The sequence below is a fragment of the Melospiza georgiana genome, chromosome 5, assembly GCF_028018845.1.
Source record: "Melospiza georgiana isolate bMelGeo1 chromosome 5, bMelGeo1.pri, whole genome shotgun sequence".
Lineage (NCBI taxonomy): Eukaryota > Metazoa > Chordata > Aves > Passeriformes > Passerellidae > Melospiza > Melospiza georgiana.
The window spans coordinates 68,231,765-68,254,329 of NC_080434.1; the positions used below are offsets into that span (position 1 = coordinate 68,231,765).

General features: G+C 62.3%; 2 protein-coding genes and 2 non-coding genes across 9 annotated transcripts in view; all 4 read right to left on the reverse strand.

The window, feature by feature from the left end:
- Positions 1-27: 27 nt before the first annotated feature.
- NOP56 (NOP56 ribonucleoprotein) lies at positions 28-4,340 on the reverse strand. The gene is made up of 12 exons (XM_058024675.1): positions 4,298-4,340; positions 4,009-4,098; positions 3,676-3,790; positions 3,435-3,596; positions 3,080-3,278; positions 2,643-2,830; positions 2,414-2,565; positions 2,132-2,232; positions 1,813-1,961; positions 1,448-1,569; positions 603-740; positions 28-498 (listed from the first exon to the last, which is right to left on the reverse strand). Exons 1-12 carry the CDS (start codon positions 4,298-4,300, stop codon positions 265-267), a joined length of 1,653 nt encoding a protein of 550 aa, XP_057880658.1. The 5' UTR covers positions 4,301-4,340; the 3' UTR covers positions 28-264.
- On the reverse strand, positions 809-877 carry LOC131084188 (small nucleolar RNA SNORD57). The gene has a single exon (XR_009114528.1). It is a non-coding gene; the product is annotated as a small nucleolar RNA SNORD57 (small nucleolar RNA).
- Positions 1,641-1,712, reverse strand: LOC131084189 (small nucleolar RNA SNORD56). The gene has a single exon (XR_009114529.1). It is a non-coding gene; the product is annotated as a small nucleolar RNA SNORD56 (small nucleolar RNA).
- Positions 4,341-5,632: 1,292 nt separating the features above from the next.
- DCTN1 (dynactin subunit 1) overlaps positions 5,633-22,565 on the reverse strand; it is a 77,693-nt gene continuing 60,760 nt past the window's right edge. For 4 of the 6 annotated variants that reach the window (XM_058024686.1, XM_058024684.1, XM_058024683.1 and 1 more), the window contains 14 exons: positions 22,200-22,268; positions 21,727-21,789; positions 20,746-20,895; positions 19,439-19,600; positions 16,845-16,976; positions 16,603-16,731; positions 14,230-14,372; positions 13,773-13,939; positions 13,412-13,426; positions 11,779-11,912; positions 10,127-10,316; positions 9,175-9,251; positions 8,819-8,908; positions 5,633-5,852 (listed from right to left, as the gene is read on the reverse strand). In XM_058024686.1, coding sequence (XP_057880669.1) covers positions 5,715-5,852; positions 8,819-8,908; positions 9,175-9,251; positions 10,127-10,316; positions 11,779-11,912; positions 13,412-13,426; positions 13,773-13,939; positions 14,230-14,372; positions 16,603-16,731; positions 16,845-16,976; positions 19,439-19,600; positions 20,746-20,895; positions 21,727-21,789; positions 22,200-22,268 — 1,659 coding nt within the window. In that variant the 3' untranslated portion in view covers positions 5,633-5,714. The remainder of the gene's footprint in view (positions 5,853-8,818; positions 8,909-9,174; positions 9,252-10,126; positions 10,317-11,778; positions 11,913-13,411; positions 13,427-13,772; positions 13,940-14,229; positions 14,373-16,602; positions 16,732-16,844; positions 16,977-19,438; positions 19,601-20,745; positions 20,896-21,726; positions 21,790-22,199; positions 22,269-22,565) is intronic. The other 2 variants (XM_058024682.1, XM_058024685.1) reach the window with 1 other exon arrangement.

Consider the following 22,565-nt stretch of genomic DNA (forward strand, 5'->3'; position numbering starts at 1 on the left):
CAGCCCCACATGGCCCGGGGACAGCCGCACAGCCCAGGCCCCAGGGAAGGGACAGGGGTTGGAAGTTCCACTCGGTAAGGCACAGTCCAGGGGCTGCTGCTGGCCACAGGGACTCACCCAGGCCACCAGGGGCTGTGACACGTTCCAGGTGGCCACGGTGGCACAGCACACAGCTGGGGCCACCAGGGGAGCAGGGGAGTGGCCACTCCTGGCTCCTGCCTGTCCATCAGTCTGTCAGTCCGTGTGCTGACTCATCTCTGCTCCCTAATCCTCCTCTGAGTCCTGAGCCGCTGCCTTCTTCTTCTTCTTCTTTTTCTTCTTCTTTTCCTCCTCCTCCTCCTCCTCAGGCTCTACCACGACTTTCCTTTTCTTCTTGGGCGATGGCTCCTCCTCTTCCTCCTCCTCCACCCCGTTCTCCTCGGGCTCTGCTTCTGACTCCTCTGGCTGCTGCTGCTGCTTCTTCTTTTTCTTCTTCTTCTTGGTGCCCACATCGTTCTCCTGCAGGGAGGGGAGCCCCACATCAGCTCTGAGCCCATCCTCCCCTCCTGGGGCACAGAGACCCCTCCAGGACCCCCCAAAAGGGTCTCAGCCCCTCCCCTCACCTCTGTCTCCATCACCGAGTTCTCTGCTGCCTCCTCAGCAGCTGCTGCCAGCGCCTCCAGCCGCCGCTTCTCCCTCTTCTTCCTCTTCTTCTCCTTCTTCTCCTGCCTCCTCTTCACCTCAGCCACCACCTCGCTGGCCTGGGGACACGCAGGGCACGTGAGCCAGGGCAGGGTCCCGGGGTTTGTCCCCACACCCGGCCCCGGTCGGATCAGACTCATTAAATCAGTCTTTGGCCTCCACAGTGGGTCAGGATGGCACAGTGACATCACCTCCGACAGGGCCCTCACCTTCATCTTCATCCCCCCAGCACCTGAGCATCGTCTGCATCACCACAGCATCTCACCGTCACCTTCATCACCACAGGATCTCTGCTTCATCCCCCCAGCAACACCCTTATCACCAGAGCATCTCACCATCACCTTCATCACCCCCAGCACCTCACCTTCACCTTCATCCCTCCAGCATCTCACCATCACCTTCATCACCACAGGATCTCGCCATTATCACCCCAGCACCTCACCATCATCTTCATCACCTCCACCAGCACCTTCCACCATCCCAGCACCTCCACCCCCTTACACCTCCCATTCCCAATCTCCATCCTCTGGTACCTCATTGCTGCCATCTTTATCTCCCCTAAGGCCTCACCTCCATCATCTTCATCACCCCAACACCTTCATCGTTTTCATCTCAGCACCTCACCTCGGTCACTTCCTTCACTCTTCCTGCACCTCACCTCCATCTTCACTGCCCTGGCACCTCACCATCTTCATCTGCCCCAAGACCTCACCTCCTCCTCCATTTGTCACCCTCACCCCTCTTCTTCATCCCTCACCATCCTCACCTCCACCACGGCCTCCTTCATCACCTCCAGGTTCTTGCGGGGCGGCTCCCCGGTCTCGTAGAAGGCCAGGCGCTCCTCCACCTGCTCCCGCAGCTTGTCCCCAAAGACACTGGTGGGGACTTCTGTGGGGAGGGCACGGGGGGGGCTCAGCACCGACCCTGCACCCCCAAACCCCCCGAGAGCCCCCCGCGCTCTGCTCAGCCCACAGGAGTCACCATTCACCGGGGTGAGATGCTGTTGACGAAAAATGTTCCCATCACGGCAGAGCGGCCCCGAATGCCCTGAGCGCCCTCCCGTGCCCACCTGGCACCGAGTGACAGTGCCCACCGTGACAGTGCCCACCCTGTTTGTGCCCCCCAGCCCACCTGAGAAGCAGTCGATGCGCGAGGCGATGGTGCACTTGTTGGCCAGGTAGCGCGAGATCCGCCCCTTGTTCTTGGCGGCGGCGCGCCCGATGAAGGTGGAGTGGAAGATGAGGCCGTACTTGGGGGTGTTCCCCCGCGTCTTCAGCGCCCTGCGAGCGCCCAGGGAGGGGTCAGGACCCCCGAGTGCCACCCCCACCCCGGACAGCCCCTCCCCAGCCCGCCGTGCTCCGGGGGTCGCTCAGACTGGGGCCGGCTGCTCACCCCCGGCGGGTCACGGCCGCTGCCCCTCGGCCGCCATCACCGCGACCGCCCCGGGTACCTGAACAGGGCCTTCTCCGCCCCCAGGATCTGCACCGTCGATGCCGGGTACTTGGCCAGGTTGGTCAGGCTGCCAGCGTGCGAGATGAGGCGGGCACCCACCTGGGGGACGGCACAGGGGGGGTTACAGGGGGCTCTGAACCCCCCGAGGGCACAGGGAGTCCCCCCAGGCCGGGATCAGCAGTGCAAGTGTCAGCAGCACAACTCAGTGGATTGACAGATTCACTCTGACATCATCTCCAAGCCGGGGAGGTGACAGGGGAGACACTCTGGGGACACTCACCACCTCCCCGATGAGGGCAGACAGGCTGGGGGCCACCTGGCTCATCTTGGAGCGCAGGTACTCCTGCAGCCCCTTGCGGTAGTCGGACAGCGAGATGACGCGGCGCGAGAAGCTCTCGATGTTGATGAGGTCCAGGGGAGAGATGTCCATGCCTGGCGGTGGCACGGGGTCAGTGGCAGCGCTGGGCACCTGGCCAGGCCCCCCCGGTGTCCCTGAGAGCCTTTCTCACCCATGGAGGAGCGGGAGGCCTCCAGGATGGCCTGGGCCTTGGCGCTGTCCATGACGATCTCCTCCAGCCCCTCGAGGCTCTCCTCGCTCAGCTCGCGGCGGTTCCCGATGAATTTGGCCACCCGGCAGTACATGGAGTTCTCGGGCACGATCTTGATCAGCTCGGGGAAGTGATACCCGTACCACTCCCTGCGGGGACAGCACACGGTCACCGCTGCCACCCAGGCCCAGCCGGCTCCGTGTGTCCCCGCCACGTCCCCGATGTCCCCCCTGGTCCACGCCGTGGCCCTGAGGCCCGGCCAGTGTCCCCTGGGGAGCTGCTGTCCCTCCCCGGTCTGTACAGGCGGCCGGAGCAGCAGCAGCCGCCTGTGGTAAGCATGGGGAGGGCAAAGGGGACCCCCAAACCCTTCAAACCCCCCAAAACCCATCCCCACCGACCGGACACGCATGGAGAAGGTGTTGATGTCCTTGTCCAGCTGGTCCAGCAGGCTGATGGACTGGATGATCATGTTGTCCACCCGGTGCACGTTGAACTTCACCTTGGCCCGGGAGTAGCTGTGGCCGAGCCCCAGCTGGGCCTTGGCCGCCGACTGCGCCGTGAGGCCCCGGACCAGCGCCGGGAAGTGCAGCCGGATCCCTGCGGGGACACGGGGGACAACGGTGCCACCACAGGGGACAACAGTGCCACCACGTGCACCCCAGGGACACCTCACAGCCACAGCACCGCGTCCCCCCGCTCCTTACCCCTCCCAGCACCCCAGAAACGCCCCCTGTCCCCTCTGTCCCCTCTCACCTCGCATGAGCTCGGCCACGACGCCCCCGGTCTGGCACTGCACCCCCAGCTCCTCCAGCACGGCCGCGCCCATCTTGGCATCGCCCACCCCCAGCAGCACCTTCTTCCTCTTGGGGGGCAGCGCCGTGTCCAGCAGCAGCCGCAGGTCCTCGTGCAGGACTCCTGCGGGACAGGGGGGGCTCAGCGCGGTCCCCGCGGTACGGGGGGGGGCTCCCGGTGTCCCCGGCCCCGCCGCGCTCACCCTCGGACACGGCGTTCATGTTCTCCAGCGCGCTCTGCGCCGAGCGGAACGGCGAGAACGCCACGAGCTTCACCACGTTGTGGAACTTGCCCAGCGTGAGGACGCTCTCCTCCACCTGCAACCGGGGGCAACCGGGACGGGGGCTCCGGTCACACCGGGCACGGGGAACGGCCCCGGCACCGCCACCACCCCGCCTCCCCGGTCCTTCCGCCTCTCTCCGTCCCTGCTCCCGGTGTGTCCTCTCCTGGCCCCCCCGTCCCCGCCTCCCCCCGCCGTTCCCGCCTCTCCCCCCCGTTCCCCTCCCGTTCCTCCCCGCTCCCGCCGTTGCGGTACCTGCGGCAGCAGCATGCCGATCTCCTCCACCTCCCGCACGGCGAACAGCGCGTACCCGGCCGCATGTTCGAACAGCACGTGCAGCAGCACCTGCGGCACCGAGGGCTCCGTTCACCGGGGGCGGCACCGGCGCCGCGCTCCCGCCCATCCCCGCGCCCGGCCCGGCGCGATGCGGCTCCCCCGGCCTCCCGCCGGTCCCGGCGCGTCCCGATACGGTCGGAGGGAGCTCCTGGGTCCCTCCCCACGCCCGATGGCGGCGGATGCGGCCCGGGCCCGTCCCCTCACTCACCATCGTCCTCCCGCCGCCGCCGCCGTCCGGAACTGACGCGCTCTCCCCGCCGGAACTCCGTCTCCTCCCTCCTCCACCAATCATCGCCCACTGCGCCGCGCTCTCCGCCAATCACCGCAAGCCGCCCTCAATGGGCCCGCCCCGCAGCCAATCAGGCAGAGGAGGGACTAACCCCGTCCCCTCAGCGGCGCCTGCCAATCAGAGCCGGGAGGGGGCGTTCCCTCCCGCCTTTTCCTGCGCGCCAACCAATGGCAGCCTCGCGCGCGAGCCCCTGCCCCGCCCCTTCCCGCGCTGCTCGGTGCGCGCGCGGCCGCACGTGGCGGGAGCCGCCCCCCCACAATGTCCCAATGTCCCCGCGGTGCCACCCCCGGACCCCCAATGTCCCTGCGGTGACAACCCTGAACCCCCAATGTCCCCGCGGTGCCACCCCCGGACCCCCAATGGCCCTGCGGTGACAACCCTGAACCCCCAATGGCCCTGCGGTGACAACCCTGAACCCCCAATGGCCCCGCGGTGACACCCCTGAACCCCCAATGGCCCCGCAGTGCCCCCCCCGGACCCCCAATGGCCCTGCGGTGACACCCCTGAACCCCCAATGTCTCCGCGGTGCCACCCCCGGACCCCCAATGTCCCCGCGGTGCCCCCCCCGGACCCCCAATGGCCCTGCGGTGACAACCCTGAACCCCCAATGTCCCCGCGGTGCCAACCCTGAACCCCCAATGGCCCTGCGGTGCCCCCCCCAGACCCCCAATGGCCCTGCGGTGCCACCCCCGGACCCCCAATGGCCCCGCGGTGACAACTCTGAACCCCCAATGGCCCCGCGGTGCCACCCCCGGACCCCCAATGGCCCCGCGGTGACAACCCTGAACTCCCAATGGCCCTGCGCCTCCTCCCGGTGCCCTCTGGGGACCCTCAGTGCCCTCCAAGTGTCCCCTGGTCCCACCCGGGACCCCCAAATGTCCCCCAGCACTCCCGGTGCCACCCCAGGATCCCCAAATGTCCCCTTGGTTCCATCCTGGAGCTCTCTGTGACAGCCCGGGGGTCCTCAGTCCCCTCCGGGACTCCCAGTGCCCCTCTCGGGTCCCTCCTGTGACCCCCGGTCCCCTTCCGTGACCCCCCCAGTCCCTTTTATGCTCCCCCGTGTCCCACCCGAAGCCCCTCGTGTCCCCTCCCGTGTCCCCGCCCGGTGCCCGGTTCCAGGCGCAGGCAGCGCGTCCAGGGGAGTTTTATTGGATGCCGGGAGCGCGGGGGGATCCGGGGGGTCCCGGGGGGTTCCGTAGTGTCCGAGAGCAGCGCGGGGGGCCCGGATCGCCCCGGGGGAAGCGGCTCCGGCTGCCGCCGCGAGCGGGGCCGGGCAGGGGGGAGCGAACGGAGGGTCCCGAGGGAGGGGACGGCGGGCCGGGGTCCCTCGGGCCGGTCAGGCCACGAAGTGCTGGCGGAGGTGCTGCAGCAGGTCCGGGGTGAGCAGCACCCGGTGCGCCTGGCCGTGCCCCGGAGCGCACGGGATCGTCACCCGCCCGCACAGCGCCGGGCCCTGCGCCTGCTCCTGCTTGGCCTGCGGGGACAGCCACGCGCTCAGTGTCCCCAAGGGGACAGTGACACCCTCACGGTGTCCCCAAGGGGACAGTGCCATGCTCACAGTGTCCCCAAGGGGACAGTGACACGCTCACGGTGTCCCCAAGGGGACAGTGACACGCTCACAGTGTCCCCAAGGGGACAGCCACACGCTCACACTGTCCCCAAGGGGACAGCCACACGCTCACGGTGTCCCCAAGGGGACAGTGCCATGCTCACAGTGTCCCCAAGGGGACAGTGACACGCTCACAGTGTCCCCAAGGGGACAGTGACACCCTCTCAGTGTCCCCAAGGGGACAGTGCCATGCTCACAGTGTCCCCAAGGGGACAGCCACACGCTCAGGGTGTCCCCCAAGGGGACAGTGACACGCTCACAGTGTCCCCAAGGGGACAGCCACATGCTCACAGTGTCCCCAAGGGAACAGTGACACCCTCACAATGTCCCCAAGGGGACAGTGACACGTTCACAGTGTCCCCAAGGGGACAGTGACACCCTCACGGTGTCCTCCAAGGGGACAGTGACACGCTCACAGTGTCCCCAAGGGGACAGCCACACGCTCAGGGTGTCCCCCAAGGGGACAGTGACACCCCTCACAGTGTCCCCAAGGGGACAGTGACACCCTCTCAGTGTCCCCTTGGGGACAGTGCCATGCTCACAGTGTCCCCAAGGGGACAGCCACACGCTCAGGGTGTCCCCAAGGGGACAGTGCCATGCTCACAGTGTCCCCAAGGGGGTGGGACCTGGGGGGCGGTGCTGGGTGGAGCAGGGGGTCCTCACCCACCCCATGCCCCGGAATGGGGGATCCCTCGGGATTGGAGTTTGGCAGAACAGGGGGTGCCTCAAAACTGGGGATTGGGAACAGGGGTACCTTGGCATGGATTGGGGCCCCTCAAGAGTTGGAGTTTCTTGGGACTGGGGTCCCTCAGGATTGGGGTCACTCAGAACTGGGGGACTCTCAGGAACGAGAGTTTTTGTGACTGGCATCTCTTGGAATTGGGGTTCCCTCAGGATTGGGTGTTCCTTGAGATTGGGGTCCCTCAGGACTGGGGGTTCCTTGACATTGGGGTCCCTCAGGAACAGGGTTTTTTGTGACTGGTGTCTCTTAGAATTGGGGGTCCCTCAGGACTGGGGATCCCTTAGAGATTCAGGGTTCCTCGGGACTGGGGTCCCTCAGAATTGGGGGACTCTCAGGAATGGCAGTTTTTGTCACTGGCGTCTCTTGGAATTGGGGACCCCTTAAGATTGGGGTCCCTCAGGATTGGGGGTTCCTCCAGGATTGGAGTCCCTTGGAATTGGGGGGCTCTCAGGAATGGGGGGATTTTGTGACTGCCGTCTCTTGGAATCGGGGTTCCCTCAGGAATGGGGGTCTCTCGAGATTGGGGGTCTCTTGGGATTGGGGTCCCTCACGTACAGGGGATCCCTTGAGATTTGGGGTCCCTCAGGACTAGGGTCGTTCAGAATTGGGGGGCTCTCAGGAATGGGGGTTTTTGTGACTGGCATCTCTTGGGATTGGGGTTCCCGCAGGATTGGGGATTCTTTAAGACTGGGGTCCCTCAGGATTGGGGCTCCCTCAGGACTGGAGTCCCTCGGAATTGGGGGGCCCTCAGGAATGGGGGTTCCTTGAGATTGGTGATTCCTTGGGATTTGGGTTCCTCAGGTACAGGGGATCCCTTGATATTGGGGTCCCTCAGGATTGGGGCGATTCCTTGGGACTGGGGTCCCTCAGGATTGGGGCGCCTCAGAGCTGGGGTCCCTCAGGAATGGGGGTTTTTGTGACTGGCATCTCTTGGAATTGGGGCTCCCTCAGGAATGGGGGTCCCTCGAGATTAGGGGACTTCTTTTGGATTGGGGTGCCTCAGAGCTGGGGCCCTCAGAGCTGGGGGGTCCCTCAGGACTGGGGTCCCTCAGATTGGGGTCCCTCAGGACTGGGTCCCTCAGATTGGGTCCCTGAGGATTGGGTCCCTCAGGATTGGGTCCCTCAGGATTGGGGTCCCTCAGGACTGGGGTCCCTCAGGATTGGGTCCCTCAGGATTGGATCCCTCAGATTGGGGTCCCTCAGGATTGGGTCCCTCAGATTGGGGTCCCTCAGGACTGGGGTCCCTCAGATTGGGGTCCCTCAGGATTGGATCCCTCAGATTGGGGTCCCTCAGGATTGGATCCCTCAGGATTGGGTCCCTCAGGACTGGGGTCCCTCAGGATTGGGTCCCTCAGGATTGGATCCCTCAGATTGGGGTCCCTCAGGATTGGGTCCCTCAGATTGGGGTCCCTCAGGACTGGGGTCCCTCAGATTGGGGTCCCTCAGGATTGGATCCCTCAGATTGGGGTCCCTCAGGATTGGATCCCTCAGGATTGGGTCCCTCAGGACTGGGGTCCCTCAGGACTGGGTCCGTCAGGATTGGGGTCCCTCAGGATTGGGGTCCCTGAGGATTGGAGTCCCTCAGGATTGGGTCCCTCAGGATTGGATCCCTCAGATTGGGGTCCCTCAGGATTGGGTCCCTCAGGATTGGGGTCCCTCAGGATTGGATCCCTCAGGACTGGGGTCCCTCAGGACTGGGTCCCTCAGGATTGGATCCCTCAGATTGAGGTCCCTCAGGACTGGGGTCCCTCAGGACTGGTGTCCCTCAGGATTGGGGTCCCTCAGGATTGGGTATCTCAGGACTGGGTCCCTCAGGATTGGGTCCCTGAGGACTGGGGTCCCTCAGATTGGGTCCCTGAGGATTGGGGTCCCTCAGATTGGGTCCCTCAGGACTGGGGTCCCTCAGATTGGGTCCCTCAGGACTGGGGTCCCTCAGGACTGGGGTCCCTCAGATTGGGGTCCCTCAGGACTGGGGTCCCTCAGGATTGGGGTCCCTCAGGATTGGGTCCCTCAGGACTGGATCCCTCAGGACTGGGGTCCCTCAGGATTGGGTCCCTCAGGACTGGGGTCCCTCAGGCTGGGCTCTCACCTTCAGGAAGGAGGAGGACGGGAAGGTGCCGAAGGTGGTGGAGACGCCGGCGCCCGGCTGCTGCTGAACCATCTCCCGCAGCGTGTCGTCCTGGGGCACAGCAAGGTCACCCCAAAACCCACCCCGGGGGACCCTCCTCACTCACCCCCCGAGCCCCAAAACCCACCCTGGGCAGGAACCAGAGGGGTCAAACCCCACTGCTGTGGGAGGAGAATGGGAACGGGAATGGGAACGGGAATGGGCAGCACCTCGTCCCCTCACTGCCACCAGGTGCCACCAGCCCCAGCCTGGGGACTGCAGGGCTGGGCTGGGGGTGCCCCCAGGTCCCCCCAGTGCTGGAGAAGGCCCTTGCTCACCTTCAGGGCGTCGATGGAGTTCTTGAGGGCGCAGAGCCGGGCTGTCTGCTCCAGCAGCCGCGCCGAGGAGCTCCTCGCTGCGGACAACGGGAAGGGAGGGATGGGCCGGGGGGGCACGGACACAGCTCAGCACTGGCACCCCCTCAGGCTGGCACCCCCAGGGTTCTGGGGGGATTGAACTCCTCACATCGGTACTGGGCAGGTTTTTGGGGATTTTTACCTCCTCAGGTTGGTACCGCGTGGGTTTTGGGGAGTTCGACCCCCTCGGGTTGGTACCAGGGGATTTCATGGGGTTTGATCTCCTCAGGCTGGCACCCCCAGGGTTCTGGGGGGATTGAACTCCTCTGGCTGGCACCAGGTGGGTTTGGACCTTCTCAGGTTGGCACTGGGTGGGTTTTGGGGGTTTGATCTCCTCAAGTTGGTACCAGGTGGGTTTTGGGGGTTTTCACTTCCTCAGGTTGGTACCAGGTGGGTTTTGGGGAGGTTTGACCCCCTCAGGTTGGTACTGGGCAGGTTTTGGGGGAATTTTACCTCCTCAGGTTGTTACTGGGTTGGTTCTGGGGGGGTTTGACTGTGTCAGGCTGGTACCAGGGGATTTCAAGGAGGTTTGATTTCCTCAGGCTGGCACCCAGCGGGTTTTGGGGGGTTGGATCTCCTTGGGTTGGCACTGGGTAGGTTCTGGAGGAGTTCTGACCCCCTTGGATTAGCACCAGGGCGATTTCAGGGCTTGGGGGGCTCCCCAACAAGGAGAGGCTGAGCCACCCTGGAGCAGCTCATCCCCTGGACACTGAGCCATGTCCCCAACACAGGGACTGTCCCTCAAGCCAAACACCCCAAAGCTGCTGGCAGCAGAGCAGGTGCCACCCCGCAGCGAGCCCCACCACAGGCAGAGGGACCACACAGGGGTGCCCCAGACCCCCCAAACCCCAAGGAAAGTTTTTGTAGGACCTACTGGACTTGCTCTGCCTCATGTCCAGCACCTTGGCGTTGGCGCTGAGCTGGTACAGGGTCTCCAGCAGCTGCGTGGTCTTGCGGTACAGGCTCTGCGTGGGCAGCGCCTCGGGCGGCCGCTCCCGCGCCACGGCCACGCGTGGCACCTGCAGGGGTGCCAGGCTGGCCAGCTCCAGCTTCATCTGGGCACCCTGGCACCACAGAAACCACAGTGAGGGGCACAGGAAATGGGGAAACAGCGGGCAAAGGGGGAAATGGGGGTGAAACGCTGTGCCGTGGCCACACGCGGCACCTGCAGCGGTGCCAGACTGGCCAGCTCCAGCTTCATCTGGGCACCACAGAAACCACAGTGAGGGGCACAGGAAATGGGGAAACACCGGGGAAAGGGGGAAATGGGGGTGAAACGCTGTGCCATGGCCATGCACAGCACCTGCAGGGGTGCCAGGCTGGCCAGCTCCAGCTTCATCTGGGCACCCTGGCACCATGGAATCCCAGTGAGGGGTGTGGGAAATGGGGGAAACACCAGGGAAAGGGGGAAAGCAGGAAAGCAGGGGGGGAAACGCTGCCAAGGACAGCAGGGATGGGCCCCATGGGGATTCCTTGCATGTGGGGCCGGATGGATTTAACGAGCTGCTCCATCCCATCCATTACAATTAATATCCATTAGAATAGTTGGTTAATTGGGTTATCTGCTGCTGTGCCCCATGGGTGGGGTGTTCATTAATCAATCAATCAATCAATGAATCAATCAGATTGTGCCGGTGGCTTCTGCACTGAGGGGACAGGGCTGGCAGGGACAGCAGCAGCACCCCCAGTTCCACCAGCACGCCCAGCTCCCAGTGCTGACCCTGCCCTCAGCCCCTTCCCCTGGAGCACTCCTGATGAGAGCCTGTTCTCCAGCTCATCCCACATCCCACAAGGATCACATCCCACCTGGATCTCATCCCATGGGGATCCCATCCCACATGACACATCCCACCCAGATCCCATCCCACGGGGACCCCATCCCACAAGGACCCCATCCCACAAGGATCACATCCCACAAGGATCACATCCCACCTGGATCTCATCACATGGAGATCTCATCCCATGGGGATCCCATCCCACATGGCACATGCCACCCAGATCCTATCCCATGGGGATCACATCTCATCCAGAACACATCCCACATGGACCCCATCCCACAGGAATCACATCCCACATGGATCACGTCCCACATGGATCTCATCCCATATAGATCCCATCCCACCTGGATCCCATCCCGTGGAGATCCCATCCCACAGGACCCTATCCCACATTTATCCCATCCCACAGGAATCCCATCCCACATTTATCCCATCCCACATGGATCCCATCCCACATGGATCCCATCCCACATTTATCCCATCCCACAGGATCCCATCCCACAGGAATCCCATCCCACAGGAATCACACCCCACATGGATCCCATCCAACATGGACCCCATCCCACATTTATCCCATCCCACATGGATCCCATCCCACATGGATCCCATCCCTCAGGACCCCATCCCACATGGATCCCATCCAACATGGACCCCATCCCACATTTATCCCATCCCACATTTATCCCATCCCACATTTATCCCATCCCACATTTACCCCATCCCACAGGACCCCAGCCCGTTCCCCCACCTTGAGCAGGTTGTTCTCGTTCTTGAGGTGTTTCAGGGAGAGCTGCAGGGCGTCGATCTGCTGCAGCAGCAGGGGAGAGTCCTTGACCTGCACGGGGCCAGAGCCACCGCCCGGCACCTGCCCGGCACCGACACCTGCACAGGGACACGGCCACACGGCCATCACACACAGGGCACTGCCACCAACACAGGGCACTGCCACCAACACAGGGACACGGCCATCAGCACTGCCACCTGCACAGGGACACGGCCACACAGCCATCAGCACTGCCACACACAGGGACACACACTGCCACCTGCACAGGGACACGGCCATCAGCACTGCCATCTGCACAGGGACACGGCCACACGGCCATCACACACAGGGCACTGCCACCAACACAGGGACATGGCCATCAGCACTGCCACACACACAGGGCACTGCCACACACAGGGACACGGCCATCAGCACCGACACCTGCGCAGGGCACTGCCATCAGCACTGCCACCAACACAGGGACACTGTTGCCAACACAGGGACATGGCCATCAGCACTGCCACACACGGGGACACACACTGCCCCAACACAGGGACACGGCCATCAGCACTGCCACCTGCACAGGGACACGGCCATCAGCATTGTCACCCATGATGGTGGCACAGGGACACGGCCATCAGCACTGCCACCAACACAGGGCACTGCCACCAACACAGGGACATGGCCATCAGCACTGCCACACACAGGGCCATCACTGCCACACGCGGCACTGCCACCAACACAGGGACATGGCCATCAGCACTGCCACCTGCACAGGGCACTGCCATCAGCACTGCCACCAACACAGGGACACTGTTGCCAACACAGGGACATGGCCATCAGCACTGCCACCTGTGACGGTGGCACAGGGCACTGCCATCAGCACTGCCACCTGTGACAGTGGCACCACCAACAAAGGGCAGTGACATCAGCACTGTCACCAACACTGCCACCCCTGTCACCAACACAAGGCACTGCCATCGGTGCTGCCACCCCTGACAGTGGCAGAAGGCACTGCCATTAGCACTGCCATCAGCACTGCCACCTGTCACAGTGGCAGAGGGGCACTGCCACCCCGACGGTGGCACAGGGCACCGCTATCAGCATTGTCACCAACACAGGGCACTGTCACCAACACGGGGCCCTGCCATCAGTACTGCCACCAACACAGGACACTGCCATCAGCACTGCCACCCCTGTCACTGGCACAGGGCACTGTCACCAACACAGGACACTGCCATCAGCACTGCCACCCCTGTCACTGGCACAGGGCACTGCCATCAGCACTGCCATCAGCACTGCCACCCCTGTCACTGGCACAGGGCACTGCCATCAGCACTGCCATCAGCACTGCCACCCCTGTCACTGGCACAGGGCACTGTCACCAACACATGGCACCCCCCTGGAGCAGTCCCAGCACTCCCAGTGCCCCTTCCCAAGCTCTCCATCTCCACACCCATCACAGTTCCATGCCCATCCCTCCCTTCCCGGCCCCCTGGAGCCCCCAGGCCCAGCAGGCTCCCAGCAGGACCTGGATCCATCCCTGGCCCCCCCGGAGCTCCCAGGGTTTGGGGGGCTGGGATTGCACCCCCCGTGCTGCATGCAGGTGTGTCCGTACCTCGCTGCTGCTCCTCTGCAGCACAGGGAGAGACGAGAGAAATCAGGGTTAAATCCCGGGATTGGGTGGGAGAGGAGCTGTGCCTGGAGCAGCTCCGGGCTCCCAGGGCCACACCTGGGGCTGACCCCGTTGCCAGCAGCTGGCAGTGCCCCCAGCAGGGCCCTGCAATGCTGGCCCAGAGCCAGGGCTCAGCACGGAGCCGCTCCTGCTCCCTTGGGAATGAGAAGGTGCCAGCACCATTGCCCGGAGGCAGCACTGGGAGTGCGGCAGAGGCTGCGGCTCTGTGGGAGCTCCATTCCCACACTCCCGGTCCCCCACCAGCCCGGCAGGAGCACACCCCGGCCCCGCGGCTGTCCCTCACCCCCGGCGATGCCGGACACGATGGAGGCCACGCCCGAGGGCGGAGCTCCCCGCAGCCCCTCGATCGTCCTCTTGGACTGGCTGTTGAGGCGCTGCTTCAGCTCCACCTTCTCCGACTCCAGCTGGTCGATGTCAGCCTGGAGAGCGTCCATGGTCTCCTCGAACTCCCTGGGGAGAGCACACGGAGAGAGGGAGGGAGGGAGGGATGTGTGAGGCCAGGGATGCTGCTTGGCCGGGACCCTTTATCCTGTCTCTGCATCCCTTGTCCCCCCTCCAGCTCTCCTGGAGCCCCTTCAGGCCCCAGAGGAGCCTCTGAGCTCTCCATGGATCCTTCTCCTCTCCAAGTGAGCATTCCCAGCTCTCCCAGCTGGCTCCAAGCAGAGGGAACCCAGCTCTTGGAGCAGCTCCGTGGCTTCCCCTGGATGAGCTCCACACCCCCAGCCCCGTTCCAAACTCACTTCTCCTTCTTTTTGAGCAGCGTCTGGGTCTCGTCCAGCTTGGTCTGGATCTTTTCCACGCGGTCGTCGGCGTCCTTGGAGGCGCTGTCCAGCTTCTTCTCCAGCAGGCTGAGCCGCACGTTGGCCTCGCTGAGCTCCTCGCCCTGCAGGGGCAGCAGGGAGGGAATCGGGGAGCTGGGGGAGCCCCTAAATCACCAGCACCCACAGCTGGAGCCCAGAACAGCTCCTGAGAGACCCCAAATCACCAGCACCCACGGCTGGAGCCCAGAACAGCTCCTGAGAGACCCCAAATCACTGACACCCAGCTGGAACCCAGAACAGCTCCTGAGAGACCCCAAATCACTGACACCCAGAGCTGGAACCCAGAACAGCTCCTGAGAGACCCCAAATCACCAACACCCACAGCTGGAACCCAGAACAGCTCCTGAGAGACCCCAAATCACCAGCACCCACAGCTGGAACCCAGAACAGCTCCCCAGAGACCCCAAATCACTGACACCCACAGCTGGAACCCAGAACAGCTTCCCAGAGATCCCAAATCACCAGCACCCATGGCTGGAGCCCAGAACAGCTCCTGAGAGCCCCCAAATCACTGACACCCACAGCTGGAACCCAGAACAGCTTCCCAGAGACCCCAAATCACCATGGCTGGAACCCAGAACAGCTCCTGAGAGCTCCCAAATCACCACAGCTGGAACCCAGAACAGCTCCTCAGAGCCCCCAAATCACCAACACCCAGAGCTGGAACCCAGAACAGCTCCCCAGAGACCCCAAATCACCATGGCTGGAGCCCAGAACAGCTTCCACCCTGAGCACCCCAAGATCTGGACGGCAGCACCTCCCTGCCCATGGGAAAAACATCCCCAGGAGATCTGGATGGGGCTTGGGATCAGCATCTCCACAGGTAGGAAGTCAGAAGGAGTGTGGAGATGAATCCCACAGCAGCCAGGAAGGTGGGGATGGGTGAGGGACAGCAGGGATGGGTGAGGGACAGGCAGGGATCAGTGAGGGACAGCAGGGATGGGTGAGGGACAGCGGGGATGGGTGAGGGACAGGCAGGGATGGGTGAGGGACAGCAGGGATGGGTGAGGGACAGCAGGGATGGGTGAGGGACAGGCAGGGATGGGTGAGGGACAGCGGGGATGGGTGAGGGACAGCGGGGATGGGTGAGGGACAGGCAGGGATCAGTGAGGGACAGCATGGATCAGTGAGGGACAGCAGGGATGGGTGAGGGACAGCAGGGATGGGTGAGGGACAGCAGGAATGGGTGAGGGACAGCGGGGATGGGTGAGGGACAGGCAGGGATCAGTGAGGGACAGCGGGGATGGGTGAGGGACAGGCAGGGATCAGTGAGGAACAGGCAGGAATGGGTGAGGGACAGGCAGGGATCAGTGAGGAACAGGCAGGGATGGGTGAGGGACAGCAGGGATGGGTGAGGGACAGCAGGGATGGGTGAGGGACAGGCAGGGATGGGTGAGGGACAGCATGGATCAGTGAGGGACAGCAGGGATGGGTGAGGGACAGCAGGGATGGGTGAGGGACAGCAGGGATGGGTGAGGGACAGGCAGGGATGGGTGAGGGACAGGCAGGGATCAGTGAGGGACAGCAGGGATGGGTGAGGGACAGGCAGGGATGGGTGAGGGACAGGCAGGGATGGGTGAGGGACAGGCAGGGATGGGTGAGGGACAGCAGGGATGGGTGAGGGACAGGCAGGGATCAGTGAGGGACAGCAGGGATGGGTGAGGGACAGCAGGGATGGGTGAGGGACAGCAGGGATGGGTGAGGGACAGCCGGGATCAGTGAGGGACAGCAGGGATGGGTGAGGGACAGCAGGGATGGGTGAGGGACAGGCAGGGATGGGTGAGGGACAGCAGGGATGGGTGAGGGACAGCAGGGATGGGTGAGGGACAGCAGGGATGGGTGAGGGACAGGCAGGGATGGGTGAGGGACAGCAGGGATGGGTGAGGGACAGGCAGGGATGGGTGAGGGACAGCAGGGATGGGTGAGGGACAGCAGGGATCAATGAGGGACAGGCAGGGATGGGTGAGGGACAGCAGGGATGGGTGAGGGACAGCAGGGATGGGTGAGGGACAGGCAGGGATGGGTGAGGGACAGGCAGGGATGGGTGAGGGACAGGCAGGGATGGGTGAGGGACAGCAGGGATGGGTGAGGGACAGCAGGGATCAGTGAGGGACAGCAGGGATGGGTGAGGGACAGCAGGGATCAGTGAGGGACAGCGGGGATGGGCAAGGGACAGCAGGGATGGGTGAGGGACAGGCAGGGATGGGTGAGGGACAGCAGGGATCAGTGAGGGACAGGCAGGGATGGGTGAGGAGGAGCCAGGAAGGCAGGGGTCAGTGAGGAACACCTCACCTTGATCTTGAGGGACTTCTTCAGCTCCTTGATGACCGTCTCCCTGTCCTCCAGCTTCAGCCCCAGCCCCTCAGCATCCGTGATCTCCGCCCGGAGCGCGGCCGCCCGGAGCTCCGCTGGCGGCGTGGGCTGGACCAGGGGGACAATCGGGGTTTTAGGGAGAATCCCAGACACCCCAGCTGCCCAACTCCCCGTGCTGGCCACCCAGAGCCTGCTGGTGACCAGAACAGAGCCCAGCCCACCTTGTTCTGCGGGCGGTCGGCGTCGTACTCGCCCTCCTGCATGGCCGTGGCCATCTTGTTCATGGTGGCCATGAGGATGCTGCAGGACTGGCGCAGGCACTCGTAGGGATTGATGCCCTGGGAGCCATAAATCTGGGAAGGACAGGAAGGAGCTGGCTGCTGGCCCTGGGCTGGGCTCACAGTCCCCACATCCCACAACTGGTGTTTCCCTCTGATGGTTAAAAGTGTCCCTTGGATGTTTAAGATATCACTCTGATATTTAAGGATCTCCCTCTGATGTTTAAGGGTGTCCCTCTCGTGTTTAAGATGTTCCTCTGATGTTTAAGATGTCCCTCTGATGGTTAAGGATGTTTCTCTCATTTTTAAGGATGTCAGCCTGGCATTTAAAATGTCCTTCTGATATTTAAGGATGTCTCCCTGAAGTTTAAAAGTGTCCCTCTGATGTTTAAGGATATCCCTCTGGTGTTTAAGGATCTCTCCCTGAAGTCTAAGGGTGTCCCTCTGATGCTTAAGGTGTTCCTCTGATGGTTAAAGACGTTCCTCTGATTTTTAAGGATGTCCCTCCGGTGTTTAAGATGCTCCTCTGATGGTTAAAGATGTTCCTCTGATTTTTAAAATGTCCCACTGACATTTAAGATGTTCCTCTGCTTTTTAAGGATGTCCCTCTGGTGTTTAAGGATCTCTCCCTGATGTTTAAGGGGGTCCCTCTGATGGTTAAGGATGTTCCTCTGATTTTTAAGGATGTCCCTCTGGTGTTTAAAGATGTCTCTCTGATGTTTAAAAGTGTCCCTGTGATGTTTAAAATGTTTCTCTGATGTTTAAGGGTGTCCCTGCGATGTTTAAGATGTTCCTCTGACGGTTAAGGATGTTCCTCTGATTTTTCAGAATGTCCCTCTGGTGTTTAAGGATCTCTCCCTTATTTTTAAGGTGTCCCTCTGATGGTTAAAGATGTTCCTCTGATGGTTAAGATGTTCCTCTGATTTTTAAGAATGTCTCTCTGATGTTTAAGAATCATCCTTAAAATCCACATCCAACACAAACCTTCACTTCCATCAACAAATCCAACCAACAAAATGCAGAAAAAGCTGCACACACAAAAATCCAAGCAACATGAAACAGAAGGGGATGATTTACACAGAACCCACTCCTTGTCCCTTCACCAAGGATGTCCCAGCTGGGAATGGTGGGAAGGGTGCTCCAGCTGGGAATGGTGGGAAGGGTGTTCCACCTGGGAATGGTGAAGGATGTCCCACCTAGGAATGGCGGGAGGGATGTCCCACCTGGGACTAGTGGGAAGGATGTTCTACCTGGGAATGGTGAAGGATGTCCCACCTGGGAATGGGGAAGGGTGCTCTAGCTGGGAATGGTGGGAAGGACATCCCACCTGGCAATGGTGGGAAGGGTGTTCTACCAGGAATGGTGGAGGACGTTCCACCTGGGAATGGTGAAGGATGTCTCACCTAGGAATGGTGGGAGGGATGTCCCACCTGGGAGTGGTGGGAAGGATGTTCTACCTGGGACTGGTGAAGGACATCCCAGCTGGGAATGGTGGGATGTTCCACCTGGGAATGGTGGGAAGGATGTCCTGCCCAGGAATGGTGAAGGATGTTCTACCTGGGAATGGTGAAGGATGTCCTGCCCAGGAATGGTGAAGGATGTCCCACCTGGGAGTGGTGGGAAGGATGTTCTACCTGGGACTGGTGAAGGACATCCCAGCTGGGAATGGTGGGATGTTCCACCTGGGAATGGTGGGAAGGATGTCCTGCCCAGGAATGGTGAAGGATGTTCTACCTGGGAATGGTGGGAAGAATGTCCCACCTGGGAATGGTGGGAAGGGCATCCCAGCTGGGAATGGTGAAGAATGCCCCACCTCAGAATGGTGGAGGATGCCCAGCTGGGAATGGTGGGAAGAATGTCCCACCTGGGAATGGTGAAGGACATCCCACTTGGGAATGGTGGGAAGGATGTCCCACCTGGGAATGGTGAAGAATGTTCTACCTGGGAATGGTGAAGGACATCCCACTTGGGAATGGTGGGAAGGATGTCCCACCTGGGAATCATGAAGGATGTTCAACCTACGACTGGTGGAAAGGATGTCCCACCTGGGAATGCTGGAGGATGCCCAGATGGGAATGGAGGGAAGAGTGTCCCACCTGGCATGCTGGAGGATGCCCACCCGGCATGCTGGCGGATGCCCACCTGGGAATGCTGGAGGATGCCCACCTGTACTGCTGGCGGATGCCCACCTGTACTGCTGGAGGATGCCCACCTGGGAATGCTGGCGGATGCCCACCTGTACTGCTGGCGGATGCCCACCTGTACTGCTGGAGGATGCCCACCCGGCATGCTGGCGGATGCCCACCTGGGAATGCTGGCGGATGCCCACCTGTACTGCTGGCGGATGCCCACCTGTACTGCTGGAGGATGCCCACCCGGCATGCTGGCGGATGCCCACCTGGGAATGCTGGAGGATGCCCACCTGTACTGCTGGCGGATGCCCACCCGGCATGCTGGAGGATGCCCACCTGTACTGCTGGAGGATGCCCACCCGGCATGCTGGAGGATGCCCAGCTGGCACGCTGGCGGATGCCCACCTGCTCGCTGACTTTGAAGGCCAGCTCCTCGAGGCGCGGCGCGGGCAGCCCCTCGTTCTCGGCCAGCGGCGCGATCAGCTGCGCCCCGGCCGCCGCCACCTCCTGCAGCACGGCCACCACCCACGTCAGGTGCTTGCGGCACTCCAGCAGCGTCTCCGACACCTGCCAGGGCACAGAGGGTCGCTGGGGAGGGCACGGACACGGGGGCTCCTGGAGTCCTGGGATTGTCACCAGGATTGGGGGAAATAACGGGAAGATGGAGGGGATGGGTCTGGGTGTGAATCCAGGTCTTTATCAGAGACGGGAACTCAAAATCCAGGTGCCACATCCATCGTGTCCAGGCAAGGAGCTCCAGGAGCAGCTGAGGCAGCCTGGAGCAAAGGAGGCTCAGGGGGACCTTGTGGCTCTGCACAACTCCCTGACAGGAGGGGACAGCCAGGGGGGGACAGATTTGGGATCTTATCCCAGGGAACGGGGACAGGGTGAGAGGAACGGCCTCAGGCTGGGCCAGGTTGCATATTGGGAAAATTCCTCCTGGGAAGAGTTGTCCCCAACCCTGGGGGGATTTAACATCCACTTGGGGACATGGTCAGTGATGGCCTTGGCAGTGCTGGGGCATGGTTGGACTCAGGGATCTCCCAGGGATGGCCTTGGCAGTGCTGGGGCACTGCTGGACTCAGGGATCTCCCAGGGATGGCCTTGGCAGTGCTGGGGCGTGGTCGGACTCAGGGATCTCCCAGGGATGGCCTTGGCAGTGCTGGGGCATGGTTGGACTCAGGGATCTCCCAGGGATGGCCTTGGCAGTGCTGGGGCATGGTTGGACTCAGGGATCTCCCAGGGATGGCCTTGGCAGTGCTGGGGCATGGCTGGACTCAGGGATCTCCCAGAGATGGCCTTGGCAGTGCTGGGGCACTGCTGGACTCAGGGATCTCCCAGGGATGGCCTTGGCAGTGCTGGGGCACTGCTGGACTCAGGGATCTCCCAGGGATGGCCTTGGCAGTGCTGGGGCACAGTTGGACTCAGGGATCTCCCAGGGATGGCCTTGGCAGTGCTGGGGCACAGTTGGACTCAGGGATCTCCCAGGGATGGCCTTGGCAGTGCTGGGGCACGGCTGGACTCAGGGATCTCCCAGGGATTTTCCAACCTAAACCAATCCCTGATTCCACGATCCCAGCTCAGCTCACACCACCTCCCTCTGCCCTGAGCTGCTGCCCAGCTTCCCTGGGGTGTTTGCTGCCGGCCCAGTGCATCCCACAGCTCCCAGTTGGTGCCTGAGGGGTGGCCTGAGGGTGTCCCTGTCCCCTCACCTGTGGCCCGAAGCCCAGGGCCGCCGGGATTCCCGGCGCGTCCGTGCCCGGCATGCGGCGCCGGATCTTCTTGCAGAACTGGCGGATGTCGCTGCAGGACGTCTCCAGGTCCTTGAGCAGGATGGCCAGGTCTGCTGCCTCCTGCCCGGCCTGGGGACACAGAGGCACCTCAGAGGGACACGGGCATGTGGGGACATCAGAGGGGCGTGGGGACACAGAGGGGCACAGGGATAGAGGGACTCAGATGGATCTCAGAGGGACACTGGGACGTGGGACATGGGGACACAGAGGGACCTTAGAGAGAGGGACCTTAGAGGGACACAGAGAGAGAGCAGGACCTTAGAAGGACACAGGAATGGGGGAACTTGGGGACACAAAGGGACCTCAGAGAGAAGGAACCTCAAAGGGACACAGAGAGAGTGAGGGACCTCAGAAGGACACAGGAACAGAGGGACATGGGGACAGAGAGGGACCTTGGAGAGAGGGAACCTCAGAGGGACATGGGGACAGAGAGGGACGTTAGAGGGACACAGGGAACAGAGGGACATGGGGACAGAGAGGGACCTTGGAGAGAGGGAACCTCAGAGGGACATGGGGACAGAGAGGGACCTTAGAGGGACACAGGGAACAGAGGGACATGGGGACACAGAGGGACCTTAGAGAGATGGACCTCAGAGGGACATGGGGACACAGAGGGACTGTAGACAGAGTGACTTCAGAAGGTCACAGGGAGAGAGAGGGACATGGAGGGACCTCAGAGGGATAAGGGGACACAGAGGGACCTTAGGGAGGGGGAACTCTGACAGACACACGGACAGAGAGCGACCTGAGAGGGACATGAGAGACAGGGAAGGACCTCAGACAGAGGGACAAGAAGGGATCTCAGACAGAGGGACACGGGGACAGCAGGAAGCTGGCATGTGCCCAGCCATGCTGGCAGGTGCTACCTGGAGGAAGATCCTACCTGGAGGAAGATCCTACCTGGAGGAAGGCCCGCAGCCGGCACACCTCCACCCCCATGCAGTCCAAGGCACTCTGAGTGAACTGTGGGCACAGGCACAGGGACCCTCAGCACAGGGACAGGGACAGGGACAGGGGTCCCAGGGCACACCAGGGTTTCAGTGCCAGGAATTCCAGCATGTACCCTGCCACCACCCCATGATTTCCAGGAGCAGGGACACGGGCTGAGGCAGTCAGGCTGTTTCTGGTCTGGTTTGGTTTTATCCAAGGGTGCAGGACTCTGGTTCTTCCCTTGGGAAATCCAGGATACAACCCCCACCCTGAGACAGGAGTGTCCCCACATTCCCGCTCCCGCTCTTCTCGTCCCCATGTCCCCATTCCCTGACCCCAGTGCCATCACCGGGGAAGAGTGGCCGTACTGGGGAGTGGCAGCAGGGGCACCTCCCCTCCCACAGGGATCCTGTGGACACAGAGGTGGGGTTGTCCCCACTCACCTTGATGTGGTCAGCCAGCTGCAGGGTGCAGTCCTCAGCCTGGTCAGCCAGGTGGATGCTGTACAGGTGCTGTGGGAATGGCAGGATCAGCACCCACATGGAAAAAATCCAATGTGGGAACACTCAAAAAAACCCCCCAAATTTTGAGGGTTTGGGCCATTTTTAAAATGGAAGTAACAACAGTGCCCCAAAAGAGCTGGGGGTGCTTAACCCCACAGGTGAGCAGCGTGGAAGGGAGGAATGTGGGATGGACACAGAGCAGGGGACACAGCCATGGTCACCTTTGGGTGACAACACCCAAAGGAAAGGGCTGCCAAAAGGAGCTGATCCACGTCCAACAGGTGAGGTGGCACCTGCCCCCAGTGC